General features: G+C 42.0%; 1 protein-coding gene across 1 annotated transcript; it reads left to right on the top strand.

The window, feature by feature from the left end:
* Positions 1-12,202: 12,202 nt before the first annotated feature.
* Positions 12,203-14,034, top strand: LOC125687563 (uncharacterized). Its single transcript, XM_048932736.1, has one exon. The coding sequence runs from the start codon at positions 12,245-12,247 to the stop codon at positions 13,649-13,651; it is 1,407 nt and encodes a 468-aa protein (XP_048788693.1). The 5' UTR covers positions 12,203-12,244; the 3' UTR covers positions 13,652-14,034.
* The last annotated feature ends 624 nt before the right edge of the window (positions 14,035-14,658 follow it).

Below are 14,658 nucleotides of genomic sequence, written 5' to 3' on the forward strand. Positions count from 1 at the left end.
ATTTCTGGGAGGAAACGTCATATTCTTGGGGAGAAAACGGGCCCATCTGTTTGAAACGGCCGTATATTTTGGGAGAAACCGGGCATTTCTGGGAGGTGATGTCATATTCTTGAGGAGAAAACTCTTGTTCCTGGGAAAATATGTCATATTTTTTATAGAAAACGGATGTTTCTGCGGGAAAATAGCATCAATTTGGGTAGTAAATTGTTATTTCTGGGAGGAAATGTCATCTACTTGGGACAAAACTGCAATTTCTGGGAGAAAATGTCATATTTCTGAGAGAAAATATCGTATTTCTGTAGAGAAAAGAGGTGTTCTTGTGTGAAAATTTTGTATTTTGGGAGATAGAACTGCAATTTCTTGCAATACATGTCGTATTTTTTGTAGAAAACTGCTATTTCTGGCAGAAAGCGTCAAATTTTTGAGGAGAAAACTGCAATTTCTGGGAGACGATGTCATATTTCCGAGAGAAAACGGGTATTTCAGGCAGAAGATGTCATTTTTTGAGAGAGAAATCTGGTATTTCTGGGAGAAAATGTCCTATTTTTGGACAGAATACTTGTATTTCTGAGAGGAAATGTCATATTCTTGGGGAGAAAACGGGCTCATCTGTTTGAAACGGTCGTATATTTTGGGAGAAACCTGGCATTTCTGGGAGGTGATGTCATATTCTTGAGGAGAAAACTGTTGGTCCTGGGAAAATATGTCATATTTTGTATAGAAAACGGATGTTTCTGGGGAAAAATATCATGTTTTTGGATGGTAAATTGTTATTTCTGGGAGGAAATGTCATCTACTTGGGACAAAACTGCAATTTCTGGGAGAAAATGTCATATTTCTGAGAGAAATTATCGTATTTCTGCTGAGAAAAGAGGTGTTCTTGTGTGAAAATTTTGTATTTTGGGGGATAGAACTGCAATTTCTTGCAATACATGTCGTATTTTTTGTAGAAAACTGCTATTTCTGGCAGAAAGCGTCAAATTTTTGAGAAGAAAACTGCAATTTCTGGGAGACGATGTCATATTTCCTAGAGAAAACGGATATTTCTGGCAGAAAATGTAATTTTTTGAGAGAGAAATCTGGTATTTCTGGGCGAAAATGTCCTATTTTTGGACAGAATACTTGTATTTCTGAGAGGAAATGTCATATTCTTGGGGAGAAAACGGGCTCATCTGTTTGAAACGGTCGTATATTTTGGGAGAAACCTGGCATTTCTGGGAGGTGATGTCATATTCTTGAGGAGAAAACTGTTGGTCCTGGGAAAATATGTCATATTTTGTATAGAAAACGGATGTTTCTGGGGAAAAATATCATGTTTTTGGATGGTAAATTGTTATTTCTGGGAGGAAATGTCATCTACTTGGGACAAAACTGCAATTTCTGGGAGAAAATGTCATATTTCTGAGAGAAATTATCGTATTTCTGCTGAGAAAAGAGGTGTTCTTGTGTGAAAATTTTGTATTTTGGGGGATAGAACTGCAATTTCTTGCAATACATGTCGTATTTTTTTGTAGAAAACTGCTATTTCTGGCAGAAAGCGTCAAATTTTTGAGAAGAAAACTGCAATTTCTGGGAGACGATGTCATATTTCCTAGAGAAAACGGATATTTCTGGCAGAAAATGTAATTTTTTGAGAGAGAAATCTGGTATTTCTGGGCGAAAATGTCCTATTTTTGGACAGAATACTTGTATTTCTGGGAGGAAACGTCATATTCTTGGGGAGAAAACGGGCCCATCTGTTTGAAACGGCCGTATATTTTAGGAGAAACCTTGCATTTCTGGGAGGTGATGTCATATTCTTGAGGAGAAAACTGTTGTTCCTGGGAAAATATGTCATATTTTGTATAGAAAACGGATGTTTCTGGGGGAAAATAGCATGTTTTTGGATAGTAAATTGTTATTTCTGGGAGGAAATGTCATCTACTTGGGACAAAACTGCAATTTCTGGGAGAAAATGTCATATTTCTGAGAGAAAATATCGTATTTCTGTAGAGAAAAGAGGTGTTCTTGTGTGAAAATTTTGTATTTTGGGAGATAGAACTGCAATTTCTTGCAATACATGTCGTATTTTTTGTAGAAAACTGCTATTTCTGGCAGAAAGCGTCAAATTTTTGAGGAGAAAACTGCAATTTCTGGGAGACGATGTCATATTTCCGAGAGAAAACGGATATTTCTGGCAGAAAATGACATTTTTTGAGAGAGAAATCTGGTATTTCTGGGCGAAAATGTCCTATTTTTGGACAGAATACTTGTATTTCTGGGAGGAAACGTCATATTCTTGGGGAGAAAACGGGCTCATCTGTTTGAAACGGCCGTATATTTTGGGAGAAACCGGGCATTTCTGGGAGGTGATGTCATATTCTTGAGGAGAAAACTGTTGTTCCTGGGAAAATATGTCATATTTTGTATAGAAAACGGATGTTTCTGGGGGAAAATATCATGGTTTTGGATAGTAAATTGTTATTTCTGGGAGGAAATGTCATCTACTTGGGACAAAACTGCAATTTCTGGGAGAAAATGTCATATTTCTGGGAGAAAATATCGTATTTCTGAAGAGAAAAGAGGTGTTCTTGTGTGAAAATTTTGTATTTTGGGGGATAGAACTGCAATTTCTTGCAATACATGTCGTATTTTTTGTAGAAAACTGCTATTTCTGGCAGAAAGCGTCAAATTTTTGAGGAGAAAACTGCAATTTCTGGGAGACGATGTCATATTTCCGAGAGACAACGGGTATTTCTGGCAGAAGATGTCATTTTTTGAGAGAGAAATCTGGTATTTCTGGGCGAAAATGTCCTATTTTTGGACAGAATACTTGTATTTCTGGGAGGAAACGTCATATTCTTGGGGGATAACGGGCCCATCTGTTTGAAACGGCCGTATATTTTGGGAGAAAACGGGCATTTCTGGGAGGTGATGTCATATTCTTGAGGAGAAAACTGTTGTTCCTGGGAAAATATGTCATATTTTTTATAGAAAACGGATGTTTCTGCGGGAAAATAGCATCAATTTGGGTAGTAAATTGTTATTTCTGGGAGGAAATGTCATCTACTTGGGACAAAACTGCAATTTCTGGGAGAAAATGTCATATTTCTGGGAGAAAATATCGTATTTCTGAAGAGAAAAGAGGTGTTCTTGTGTTAAAGATTTGTACTTTGCGGGATAGAACTGCAATTTCTTGCAATAAATGTCGTATTTTTTGTAGAAAACTGCTATTTCTGGCAGAAAGCGTCAAATTTTTGAGGAGAAAACTGCAATTTCTGGGAGACGATGTCATATTTCCGAGAGAAAACGGGTATTTCTGGCAGAAAATGTCATTTTTTGAGAGAGAAATCTGGTATTTCTGGGAGAAAATGTCCTATTTTTGGACAGAATACTTGTATTTCTGGGAGGAAACGTCATATTCTTGGGGAGAAAACGGGCCCATCTGTTTGAAACGGCCGTATATTTTGGGAGAAACCGGGCATTTCTGGGAGGTGATGTCATATTCTTGAGGAGAAAACTGTTGTTCCTGGGAAAATATGTCATATTTTGTATAGAAAACGGATGTTTCTGGGGGAAAATATCATGTTTTTGGATAGTAAATTGTTATTTCTGGGAGGAAATGTCATCTACTTGGGACAAAACTGCAATTTCTGGGAGAAAATGTCATATTTCTGAGAGAAAATATCGTATTTCTGAAGAGAAAAGAGGTGTTCTTGTGTGAAAATTTTGTATTTTGGGGGATAGAACTGCAATTTCTTGCAATACATGTCGTATTTTTTGTAGAAAACTGCTATTTCTGGCAGAAAGCGTCAAATTTTTGAGGAGAAAACTGCAATTTCTGGGAGACGATGTCATATTTCCGAGAGACAACGGGTATTTCTGGCAGAAGATGTCATTTTTTGAGAGAGAAATCTGGTATTTCTGGGCGAAAATGTCCTATTTTTGGACAGAATACTTGTATTTCTGGGAGGAAACGTCATATTCTTGGGGAGAAAACGGGCCCATCTGTTTGAAACGGCCGTATATTTTGGGAGAAACCGGGCATTTCTGGGAGGTGATGTCATATTCTTGAGGAGAAAACTGTAGTTCCTGGGAAAATATGTCATATTTTGTATAGAAAACGGATGTTTCTGCGGGAAAATACCATCAATTTGGGTAGTCAATTGTTATTACTGGGAGGAAATGTCATCTACTTGGGACAAAACTGCAATTTCTGGGAGAATATGTCATATTTCTGGGAGAAAATATCGTATTTCTGAAGAGAAAAGAGGTGTTCTTGTGTTAAAGATTTGTACTTTGCGGGATAGAACTGCAATTTCTTGCAATAAATGTCGTATTTTTTGTAGAAAACTGCTATTTCTGGCAGAAAGCGTCAAATTTTTGAGGAGAAAACTGCAATTTCCGGGAGACGATGTCATATTTCCGAGAGAAAACGGGTATTTCTGGCAGAAAATGTCATTTTTTGAGAGAGAAATCTGGTATTTCTGGGCGAAAATGTCCTATTTTTGGACAGAATACTTGTATTTCTGGGAGGAAACGTCATATTCTTGGGGAGATAACGGGCCCATCTGTTTGAAACGGCCGTATATTTTGGGGGAAAACGGGCATTTCTGGGAGGTGATGTCATATTCTTGAGGAGAAAACTGTAGTTCCTGGGAAAATATGTCATATTTTGTATAGAAAACGGATGTTTCTGGGGGAAAATATCATGTTTTTGGGTAGTAAATTGTTATTTCTGGGAGGAAATGTCATCTACTTGGGACAAAACTGCAATTTCTGGGAGAAAATGTCATATTTCTGGGAGAAAATATTGTATTTCTGCAGAGAAAAGAGGTGTTCTTGTGTGAAAATTTTGTATTTTGGGGGATAGAACTGCAATTTCTTGCAATTCATGTCGTATTTTTTGTAGAAAACTGCTATTTCTGGCAGAAAGCGTCAAATTTTTGAGAAGAAAACTGCAATTTCTGGGAGACGATGTCATATTTCCGAGAGAAAACGGGTATTTCTGGCAGAAGATGTCATTTTCTGAGAGAGAAATCTGGTATTTCTGGGAGAAAATGTCCTATTTTTGGACAGAATACTTGTATTTCTGAGAGGAAACGTCATATTCTTGGGGAGAAAACGGGCTCATCTGTTTGAAACGGCCGTATATTTTGGGAGAAACTGGGCATTTCTGGGAGGTGATGTCATATTCTTGAGGAGAAAACTGTTGTTCCTGGGAAAATATGTCATATTTTGTATAGAAAACGGATGTTTCTGGGGGAAAATATCATGTTTTTGGATAGTAAATTGTTATTTCTGGGAGGAAATGTCATCTACTTGGGACAAAACTGCAATTTCTGGGAGAAAATGTCATATTTCTGAGAGAAAATATCGTATTTCTGAAGAGAAAAGAGGTGTTCTTGTGTGAAAATTTTGTATTTTGGGGGATAGAACTGCAATTTCTTGCAATACATGTCGTATTTTTTGTAGAAAACTGCTATTTCTGGCAGAAAGCGTCAAATTTTTGAGGAGAAAACTGCAATTTCTGGGAGACGATGTCATATTTCCGAGAGACAACGGGTATTTCTGGCAGAAGATGTCATTTTTTGAGAGAGAAATCTGGTATTTCTGGGCGAAAATGTCCTATTTTTGGACAGAATACTTGTATTTCTGGGAGGAAACGTCATATTCTTGGGGAGAAAACGGGCCCATCTGTTTGAAACGGCCGTATATTTTGGGAGAAACCGGGCATTTCTGGGAGGTGATGTCATATTCTTGAGGAGGAAACTGTTGTTCCTGGGAAAATATGTCATATTTTTTATAGAAAACGGATGTTTCTGCGGGAAAATAGCATCAATTTGGGTAGTAAATTGTTATTTCTGGGAGGAAATGTCATCTACTTGGGACAAAACTGCAATTTCTGGGAGAATATGTCATATTTCTGGGAGAAAATATCGTATTTCTGAAGAGAAAAGAGGTGTTCTTGTGTTAAAGATTTGTACTTTGCGGGATAGAACTGCAATTTCTTGCAATAAATGTCGTATTTTTTGTAGAAAACTGCTATTTCTGGCAGAAAGCGTCAAATTTTTGAGAAGAAAACTGCAATTTCTGGGAGACGATGTCATATTTCCGAGAGAAAACGGGTATTTCTGGCAGAAAATGTCATTTTTTGAGAGAGAAATCTGGTATTTCTGGGAGAAAATGTCCTATTTTTGGACAGAATACTTGTATTTCTGAGAGGAAACGTCATATTCTTGGGGAGATAACGGGCCCATCTGTTTGAAACGGCCGTATATTTTGGGAGAAACCGGGCATTTCTGGGAGGTAATGTCATATTCTTGAGGAGAAAACTGTTGTTCCTGGGAAAATATGTCATATTTTTTATAGAAAATGGATGTTTCTGCGGCAAAATAGCATCAATTTTGGTAGTAAATTGCTATTTCTGGGAGGAAATGTCATCTACTTGGGACAAAACTGCAATTTCTGGGAGAACATATCGTATTTCTGCTGAGAAAAGAGGTGTTCTTGTGTGAAAATTTTGTATTTTGGGGGATAGAACTGCAATTTCTTGCAATACATGTCGTATTTTTTGTAGAAAACTGCTATTTCTGGCAGAAAGCGTCAAATTTTTGAGGAGAAAACTGCAATTTCTGGGAGACGATGTCATATTTCCGAGAGACAACGGGTATTTCTGGCAGAAGATGTCATTTTTTGAGAGAAAAATCTGGTATTTCTGGGAGAAAATGTCCTATTTTTGGACAGAATATGCAGTGGGTTTTAATCTGTATCTGAATCTGAGTTTCTAAAAGATGCTCGAACTAGCTTGCGTGGCTTAGGAGCCAGGGACGGTTTATGCTTGGAACATAGCATAGATTGTACCCTTAGATTGTATCTAGGATTGTTCGTGCTTGGTGAATGGGTTTCTGGAATGCTTGCCTTTGTTCCTTCGATATGCTTGTCTAAACACTGTACCCTAGGTATGTGATTTATAGAATTGTTTATAACCATGGTTTCAGGTTCTGTATCTATATAAGGTGTGCTGTGGTTACAATAAACGAAGCTGTTCACTCATATTGAGTTGGTGTGCTTCCCCAGGTTTATCAGCAGGTTTCCCTGGCCAAGTGGGTTATTCCCGACATTTGGCGCCCGAACAGGGACCTGACTGATGTGCCTGGCGTTGCGAATCTTGTGCGGTTGACAACCGGGGTAGATTCGGAGGGCAACCTGTGTGAATAGCTGGCCAGCTGAGCGCGACCGTAGGAGGCGGATTGCAAGCTCCATCAGACGGAATGGAGCGGGAGGTAGCCCAACAATTGCTTTTACGTTTTTTAGAAAAACGCGGGGTGGATTCGGGAGTTTTAAAGTCGGTACCGAACGTTTTAGATTTCGGGCGATCGGCGGGGGTATTCTTGCATGCAGGAACCTTATTTAATGTTGATGAGTGGCGTACGTGTGGTGATATACTTTGGGATCAGGTGATTGATGATAAAAAGGAGGCTAAGAAATTAATGAAGCCTTGGAGAGAGATTATTAACTGTATTAAGAGACACAAGGTGGAGCAGGATATGGCCGGTCAGGCAGCTCAGCAATTGGGGGTTGGGACGGCTACGGGGAGAATCCAGGATCCCCCTCATCCATCTATGGGCATCCCTGTCCCCGTTAAGTTGGATAATTACGTTTTGCCCAGCGCTCCTCGAAAGGAAGAGTCGGATTCTGAGCCCGACTTATTCCCTGAGGAGGAAGGTAATGGGGATTTGCCTCCCCCCCCTCCTCCACTCGCCTGTGCACCTGTGCCAGCGGGGGCTTTACCAAGGAGAAATGAACAAAAGGGCTGTGACGATGTCACTCAAATAGGGAAAAATAGACGGGTTACAAGATTTAATTGGTCTAAGATTGCGGAACAAGCCGCACAGCAGGGGAAAATGGATATAGTGGAGGTTGTGAGTCAAGCTTTTCCCATTCGTTACGATGCAGGACCGGATGGAGAGGTTCACGGGGTACATGTGCCAATCGGTTGGAAAATGTTATTTCAGTTGCGGGCTACAGTGGCCGAGCACGGGTTACATAGTGAACCGGCTCGACAGCTGTTGACGTATATATGGGCTAGTAGCATTCTGATTCCAGAGGACGTAAAAACTATAATGCGTATGATTATGAAACCCTCTGAGCAGATGTTGTGGCAAGCACATTGGCGGCGGCTGTGTGAGCTGTCTGCACAGACCCCGCGGGATATGCACCACCCATTGTTTCAGGTTACGGTTGATCAGTTAACAGGCAGCAATATGTTTTCTCGCCCTGACATTCAGGTCCAGATGGGACCTGAAGTTTGTATGGAGAGTATGAACTTGGCACGGGACGCGTATAACATGGTAAAGACATCAAAGCCGACACCATCATACTTATCAATTAAGCAGGGCAGAGAGGAAACTTTTGCTAGCTTCGTTGATAAATTGACTGAGGCATTGTCGCATGTCGATGTGCCAGACTGGATGCGTGCTTCTCTGTTACGTCAGTGCGTTCTTGAAAATAGTAATTCCGTTACGAAATCTGTCTTAGCCACATTGCCTCTGAATGCTACTCTAGAGGAGATGTTAGAGCGCATGAACCGTGTACCTACGGCAGCTCAGGCAATGTTAGTGGAGGCTGTGCGAGCGGTGGGAGAGACTATAAGTGAACGCCTGGCTACTGCTCATAATCAGGCATTTGCGGCATTCGCTCCGTTGTTGCAGAGCAATAACAAAAGGCAGAGTGAGTCAGCTAAAGGGAAGCAGCGATGTTTCCGATGTGGTAAACTCGGACACTTTAAACGAGATTGTAAATCTAAGGTATGGTGCGATAACTGTCAATCTGGCACCCATGGTACGGTGGTATGTCGGTCGGGAAACGGCAAGCAGAGCGCGAGTCGCCGCGCAACGACAACAGTAGCGACCTCGGCAAACAATGCGTTGCCGACTCTGACCGCTCCGGCTCCGCCGTCCTCTCCCCAGCCACCCCCGGCAGCCTCGGCTTGGACCTGGCAACCGCAGTAGATGTCACGTTAATCGACACTAGACCACAGAAGGTTGCCTCGGAAATAAAGGCACCGATTTTAATTAATGGACAGCCTGTTGGAGCTTTGCTCATTGGTCGCTCCTCTACTGGGTTAGCAGGTTTATTGATATTGCCTGGATTAATTGATAAGGACTATACAGGGGTTATTCAAATTGTAATGCACACATGGCATCCACCTGTTCATGTCCCTGCTCATTCGCGTGTTGCACAACTGATTCCCTTACCGCATTTAACTGCAGCTGTGTCCCCGCGCTCTCCTGACAGCAGGGGAGATAAGAGTTTCGGATCCACAGGGGGCCTCGCACTTTTGACTATGCCTCTGCATACGAGACCAGTGGTTCCAATTGCATTGACTCATCAGCAACGCACTATTACTATCCGAGCGTTGTTAGATACTGGCGCAGATATTACTATTGTAGCAACGAGTGCTTGGCCCCGACAGTGGCCGACGGAGTCGGCTGGAAAGGGGGTGGAAGGAGTTGGTGGAACTGTTCCAGTGTCTCGCAGTTTGGATCCAATTACAGTGACATTAGAAAACCGCTCTGCGCAATGCAAAATTACAGTAATGCCCCTCCCGGTGGGTGTTTCGGCGCTAGTCGGCCGAGACGTACTGGACCAGCTGGGTGTTGTTCTCACCAACTCAGAGTCCCCGGGTTTTCCCTAACGGCCACTGCATGGGCTTTCCCGATCCGATTGCGATGGATTTCTGATCATCCCATTTGGATTGATCAGTGGCCGTTGAAACAGGAAAGCCTGCAGTATGCCAGTCAGTTGGTACAAGAGCAATTGCAGCAAGGGCATATTGTGCCTTCTACCAGCCCTTGGAATACTCCTATTTTTGTGATTAAGAAAAAATCGGGGAAATATCGGCTGTTACATGATCTGCGTGCTATTAATAATCAAATGCAAGCAATGGGGGCATTGCAACCAGGACTGCCAAACCCATCGATGGTCCCAGAGTCATGGCATCTGTTAATAATTGATCTGAAGGACTGCTTTTTTACAATCAAAATTCACCCCGATGATTCAGAACGCTTTGCTTTCACATTGCCAGCAATCAATAAGAGCATGCCAGCAGCTCGCTATCAATGGGTCGTGCTTCCGCAGGGGATGAAAAATAGCCCCACCTTATGCCAGTTGTTTGTTGATCATGCGTTAGCACCGGTTAGAAAAGCTTGGTCTCATGCTATCATTTATCATTACATGGATGATATCTTGTTTGCTCAATCTGAACCTTTTACTATGCAACAAGAAGTCTTCCTACAGGAGCAATTACAGAAAAACGGCTTGCAGATAGCACAAGAGAAGATACAACGGGAAGCGCCTTGGAAATACCTGGGATGGATAATTACAGAAGGGACTGTTCGCCCACAGAAGCTTAACGTCAACTGTGAGTTACGAACCTTGAATGATGTCCAACGATTTTTTGGTGACCTCCAATGGTTGCGGCCGGTAATCGGCTTTAGCTCGAAGGACCTTAATGAGCTACGGCCGCTATTGAAAGGCACAGACCCGGCAGCCAAGGTGTCTTTAACAACCCGACAGGCACAAATTGTGCAACAGCTATTACAACAGATAGCAACAAGGTCAGTATCTCGCCGGTTACCTGATGTTCCATTGTCTTTAGCCATTTATCTTACAGACTCACAGATATTGGGAGCGATCGTACAGGAAAGCCGAATACTGGAGTGGCTCTTTCCGCCTCTGCAACCCCGTAAGACAATACAAATGAAAGTTGAAACTATTGCTGATCTGGTAAGAAAAGGTAGACTCAGAATTCGAGCTATCGCTGGTTCTGAACCTGCTTGTATCTACTTGCCTATACAAAAGGATACTTTGGACTGGTATCTCTTGAACTCATCGACTCTCGCGGATAGCCTGCTTTCCTCTTCTTCCCTTGTTGTCTCCTCGCTAAAGCCATCTCTGCTAACACATTTTAAGCAGGTCGAGTGGATGCCACAGCCAAAGTACTCTGAAACTCCGTTGAAGCATGCAGTGACTGTTTTCACTGATGCAGGGCGAAAATCACGTAAGGCTTCTGTGGTATGGAAGGAAGCAGAACAGTGGCGATCACACATACTCGATGCTGTAGCAGAGGACTCATTACAAACATTAGAACTGTTGGCAGTAGTATGGGCCATGTCGCACTGGATGCATCAACCAATTAACTTGGTATCTGATTCATTGTACGTGGTAGGAATTGTCCAACGGATAGAGGGAGCTCAAATACGTGAGGTCAGAAATCAACGATTGTTTACGCTGCTATGCATGCTACATCGAGCTGTGACTATGCGCACTGCGCAATATTGTATGATTCACGTACGAAGTCATCAAACATCTCTTGGACTAGCAGAAGGTAATGATAGAGCAGACCATCTCGTTTCGGTGGCTCTCCCGGAAGACATATTTCACAAAGCACAGCATGCACACTCGCTGTATCATCAGAACGCCCGAGGACTAAAAAGACAATTTGGTCTTCCCTTAGCAGATGCACGAGCTATCGTACGAGCCTGTCCTCAGTGTGCCCATCATGGTCCAGGTTTAGGCTTAGGGGTAAATCCTCGAGGTTTAAAGCCTTCACAAATCTGGCAAATGGATGTAACCCATGAACGCAGTTTTGGGCGACGTCGGTATCTTCATGTTACTATTGATACCTTCAGTAGGTTCATTTGGGCCACAGCTCAAACGGGGGAGCGAGCCCTTCATGTCATCAGGCACCTAACTGTTTGTTTTGCAGTAATGGGAGTGCCGGAAATTATAAAAACAGATAACGGCCCAGCCTATACTAGTGGCCGTGTGCGCCGTTTTTGTCAACGATGGGGAGTCAAGCATCAGTTTGGTATTCCCCATTCTCCCACGGGACAAGCGATTGTTGAACGCGCTCATCAGATTGTTAAGGGATATCTGAATAAGTTTGACATAACAGATCTTGATCAAAAATTGGGGCATACACTGTTTACACTAAACCATTTATGTATATTCGGGGAAGTTGATGTACCACCTGTGGTTCGGCATCAAGCCTATCTACAAGAAAATCAGTCTATAAATTCTACAAATTCTGCAGATAAGAAAATGGAAGTGATGTATAGAGATATGAAAACTGGTAAATGGATGGGACCTGCCCCAGTCCTTTATTTAGGGCGTGGTTACATGTGTGTGCTTACTTCAGCAGGTCCAGTTTGGGTTCCAGCTCGTTGGACTCGGCCTAAGATACCTTCTCCTTCTATGGATGACATTGATCAAGTCGAGCCAACCGAGGGAACCGCTGTTGTCTTCAGAAGCTAATGTATGGGTAACTTGGGCTAATAGAACAAATCATCCAGATTTCTGTCTTAGCTTGAAATCAGCAGGAGAGCCTTTTCGCACTTGTTTAATTGGTTGGCCTGATTATGATTTATCCGCTTTTCAACATTTTGTATATAGCGTTAAGAAGTGTAATTATAGTGAAACAGCTACCCGTAGTGCGTGCCTGATTGGTCAACTGAATAACACCCTTCCGTGGGATCCTCAGGAATTGGATTTATTAGGATCTCGAACAGCAAGTAATGCCTCAGGAGACATTAAATGTCTCTTGTTTGGTCCAGGAAGTACTTATGATAAATTTGCTATGCGCCTCACTAGGCCACAAAATCCCTTAAGTCCTTATTACGGCAAACCATGGACTTCTGTATTTCCTCGGAACGTAGGAGCTTTTGCCTTTAATAACTATTGTGGTGGAAACTTTAGCATAGGCAATGCATTTGGTCTTAGGTACACCCGTATTTCTGGGAGGTTACAGCTGGAGACCCTAGTCAATATGAATACAGCAAAAGCCCTTCCCCCCGGTATATTTCTAATTTGTGGGGATAGGGCATGGGCCGGGGTACCTAAGAATATAGTAGGAGGACCCTGCTATTTAGGAAAGCTAACCTTGTTTGCACCACGGCAAGCGGAATGGATGAACATCAATAGGATGCTATCAGGAGATGGCAGCCTGAGGGATCAACGTTCGGCAATGATTCTGGCTGAAGATTGTCGTGACGAGGTACAGCTATGGACGGTCACTGCGAACATCTTTGCGTCTATCCTAGCACCAGGACTGGCGGCTGCACAAGCTTTGAAGCAGATTGAGCGATTGGCATGTTGGACAGTCAAACAAAGCAATATTACGTCCCAGATTCTTGAGGAAATGCTGGAGGACATGGACAGTTTACGGCACGCGGTGTTGCAAAATAGAGCAGCTATAGACTTTTTGCTGTTAGCGCAGGGACGCGGGTGTACTGATTTTGAGGGAATGTGTTGTTTTAATTTGTCTGATCATAGTGATTCCATACATAAGCAGATTCGCTGGCTCCTGAATCACACGCAATCTGTGAGTAAAGATCATAACCCCATAGACGATTGGCTTCGTTCTACTTTCCCAGGCCTTTCCTCATGGGCATACGGCCTGATAAAAGAAGGTTTACGATGGTTACTGATCTTGCTATTGATAATTATAGGTGGACGAATTGTGTATGGCTGTATTCAAAGGGCAATCGATCCCCCTCGAGCCATGCCGGTATTTAGTACAACGTTTTCGACGAATGATTTTATTCAAGATTGGCTTAAAGAGCAAGGAGGTCATAACTCCTTGGAATATCTTGAGATGCGTCCATAAAATAAAAAGGGGGGAATTGCAGTGGGTTTTAATCTGTATCTGAATCTGAGTTTCTAAAAGATGCTCGAACTAGCTTGCGTGGCTTAGGAGCCAGGGACGGTTTATGCTTGGAACATAGCATAGATTGTACCCTTAGATTGTATCTAGGATTGTTCGTGCTTGGTGAATGGGTTTCTGGAATGCTTGCCTTTGTTCCTTCGATATGCTTGTCTAAACACTGTACCCTAGGTATGTGATTTATAGAATTGTTTATAACCATGGTTTCAGGTTCTGTATCTATATAAGGTGTGCTGTGGTTACAATAAACGAAGCTGTTCACTCATATTGAGTTGGTGTGCTTCCCCAGGTTTATCAGCAGGTTTCCCTGGCCAAGTGGGTTATTCCCGACAAGAATACTTGTATTTCTGGGAGGAAACGTCATATTCTTGGGGAGAAAACAGGCCCATCTGTTTGAAACGGCCGTATATTTTGGGAGAAACCGGGCATTTCTGGGAGGTGATGTCATATTCTTGAGGAGAAAACTGTTGTTCCTGGGAAAATATGTCATATTTTTTATAGAAAACGGATGTTTCTGCGGGAAAATAGCATCAATTTGGGTAGTAAATTGTTATTTCTGGGAGGAAATGTCATCTACTTGGGACAAAACTGCAATTTCTGGGAGAATATGTCATATTTCTGGGAGAAAATATCGTATTTCTGAAGAGAAAAGAGGTGTTCTTGTGTTAAAGATTTGTACTTTGCGGGATAGAACTGCAATTTCTTGCAATAAATGTCGTATTTTTTGTAGAAAACTGCTATTTCTGGCAGAAAGCGTCAAATTTTTGAGGAGAAAACTGCAATTTCTGGGAGACGATGTCATATTTCCGAGAGAAAACGGGTATTTCTGGCAGAAAATGTCATTTTTTGAGAGAGAAATCTGGTATTTCTGGGCGAAAATGTCCTATTTTTGGACAGAATACTTGTATTTCTGGGAGGAAACGTCATATTCTTGGGGAGATAACGGGCCC

The sequence above is a fragment of the Lagopus muta genome (assembly GCF_023343835.1).
Source record: "Lagopus muta isolate bLagMut1 chromosome W unlocalized genomic scaffold, bLagMut1 primary SUPER_W_unloc_1, whole genome shotgun sequence".
Lineage (NCBI taxonomy): Eukaryota > Metazoa > Chordata > Aves > Galliformes > Phasianidae > Lagopus > Lagopus muta.

What these genes read in the sequence shown, in the direction of transcription:
- LOC125687563 (XM_048932736.1), top strand. Translation starts at nt 12,245, where the DNA reads ATGACATTGATCAAGTCGAGCCAACCGAGGGAACCGCTGTTGTCTTCA.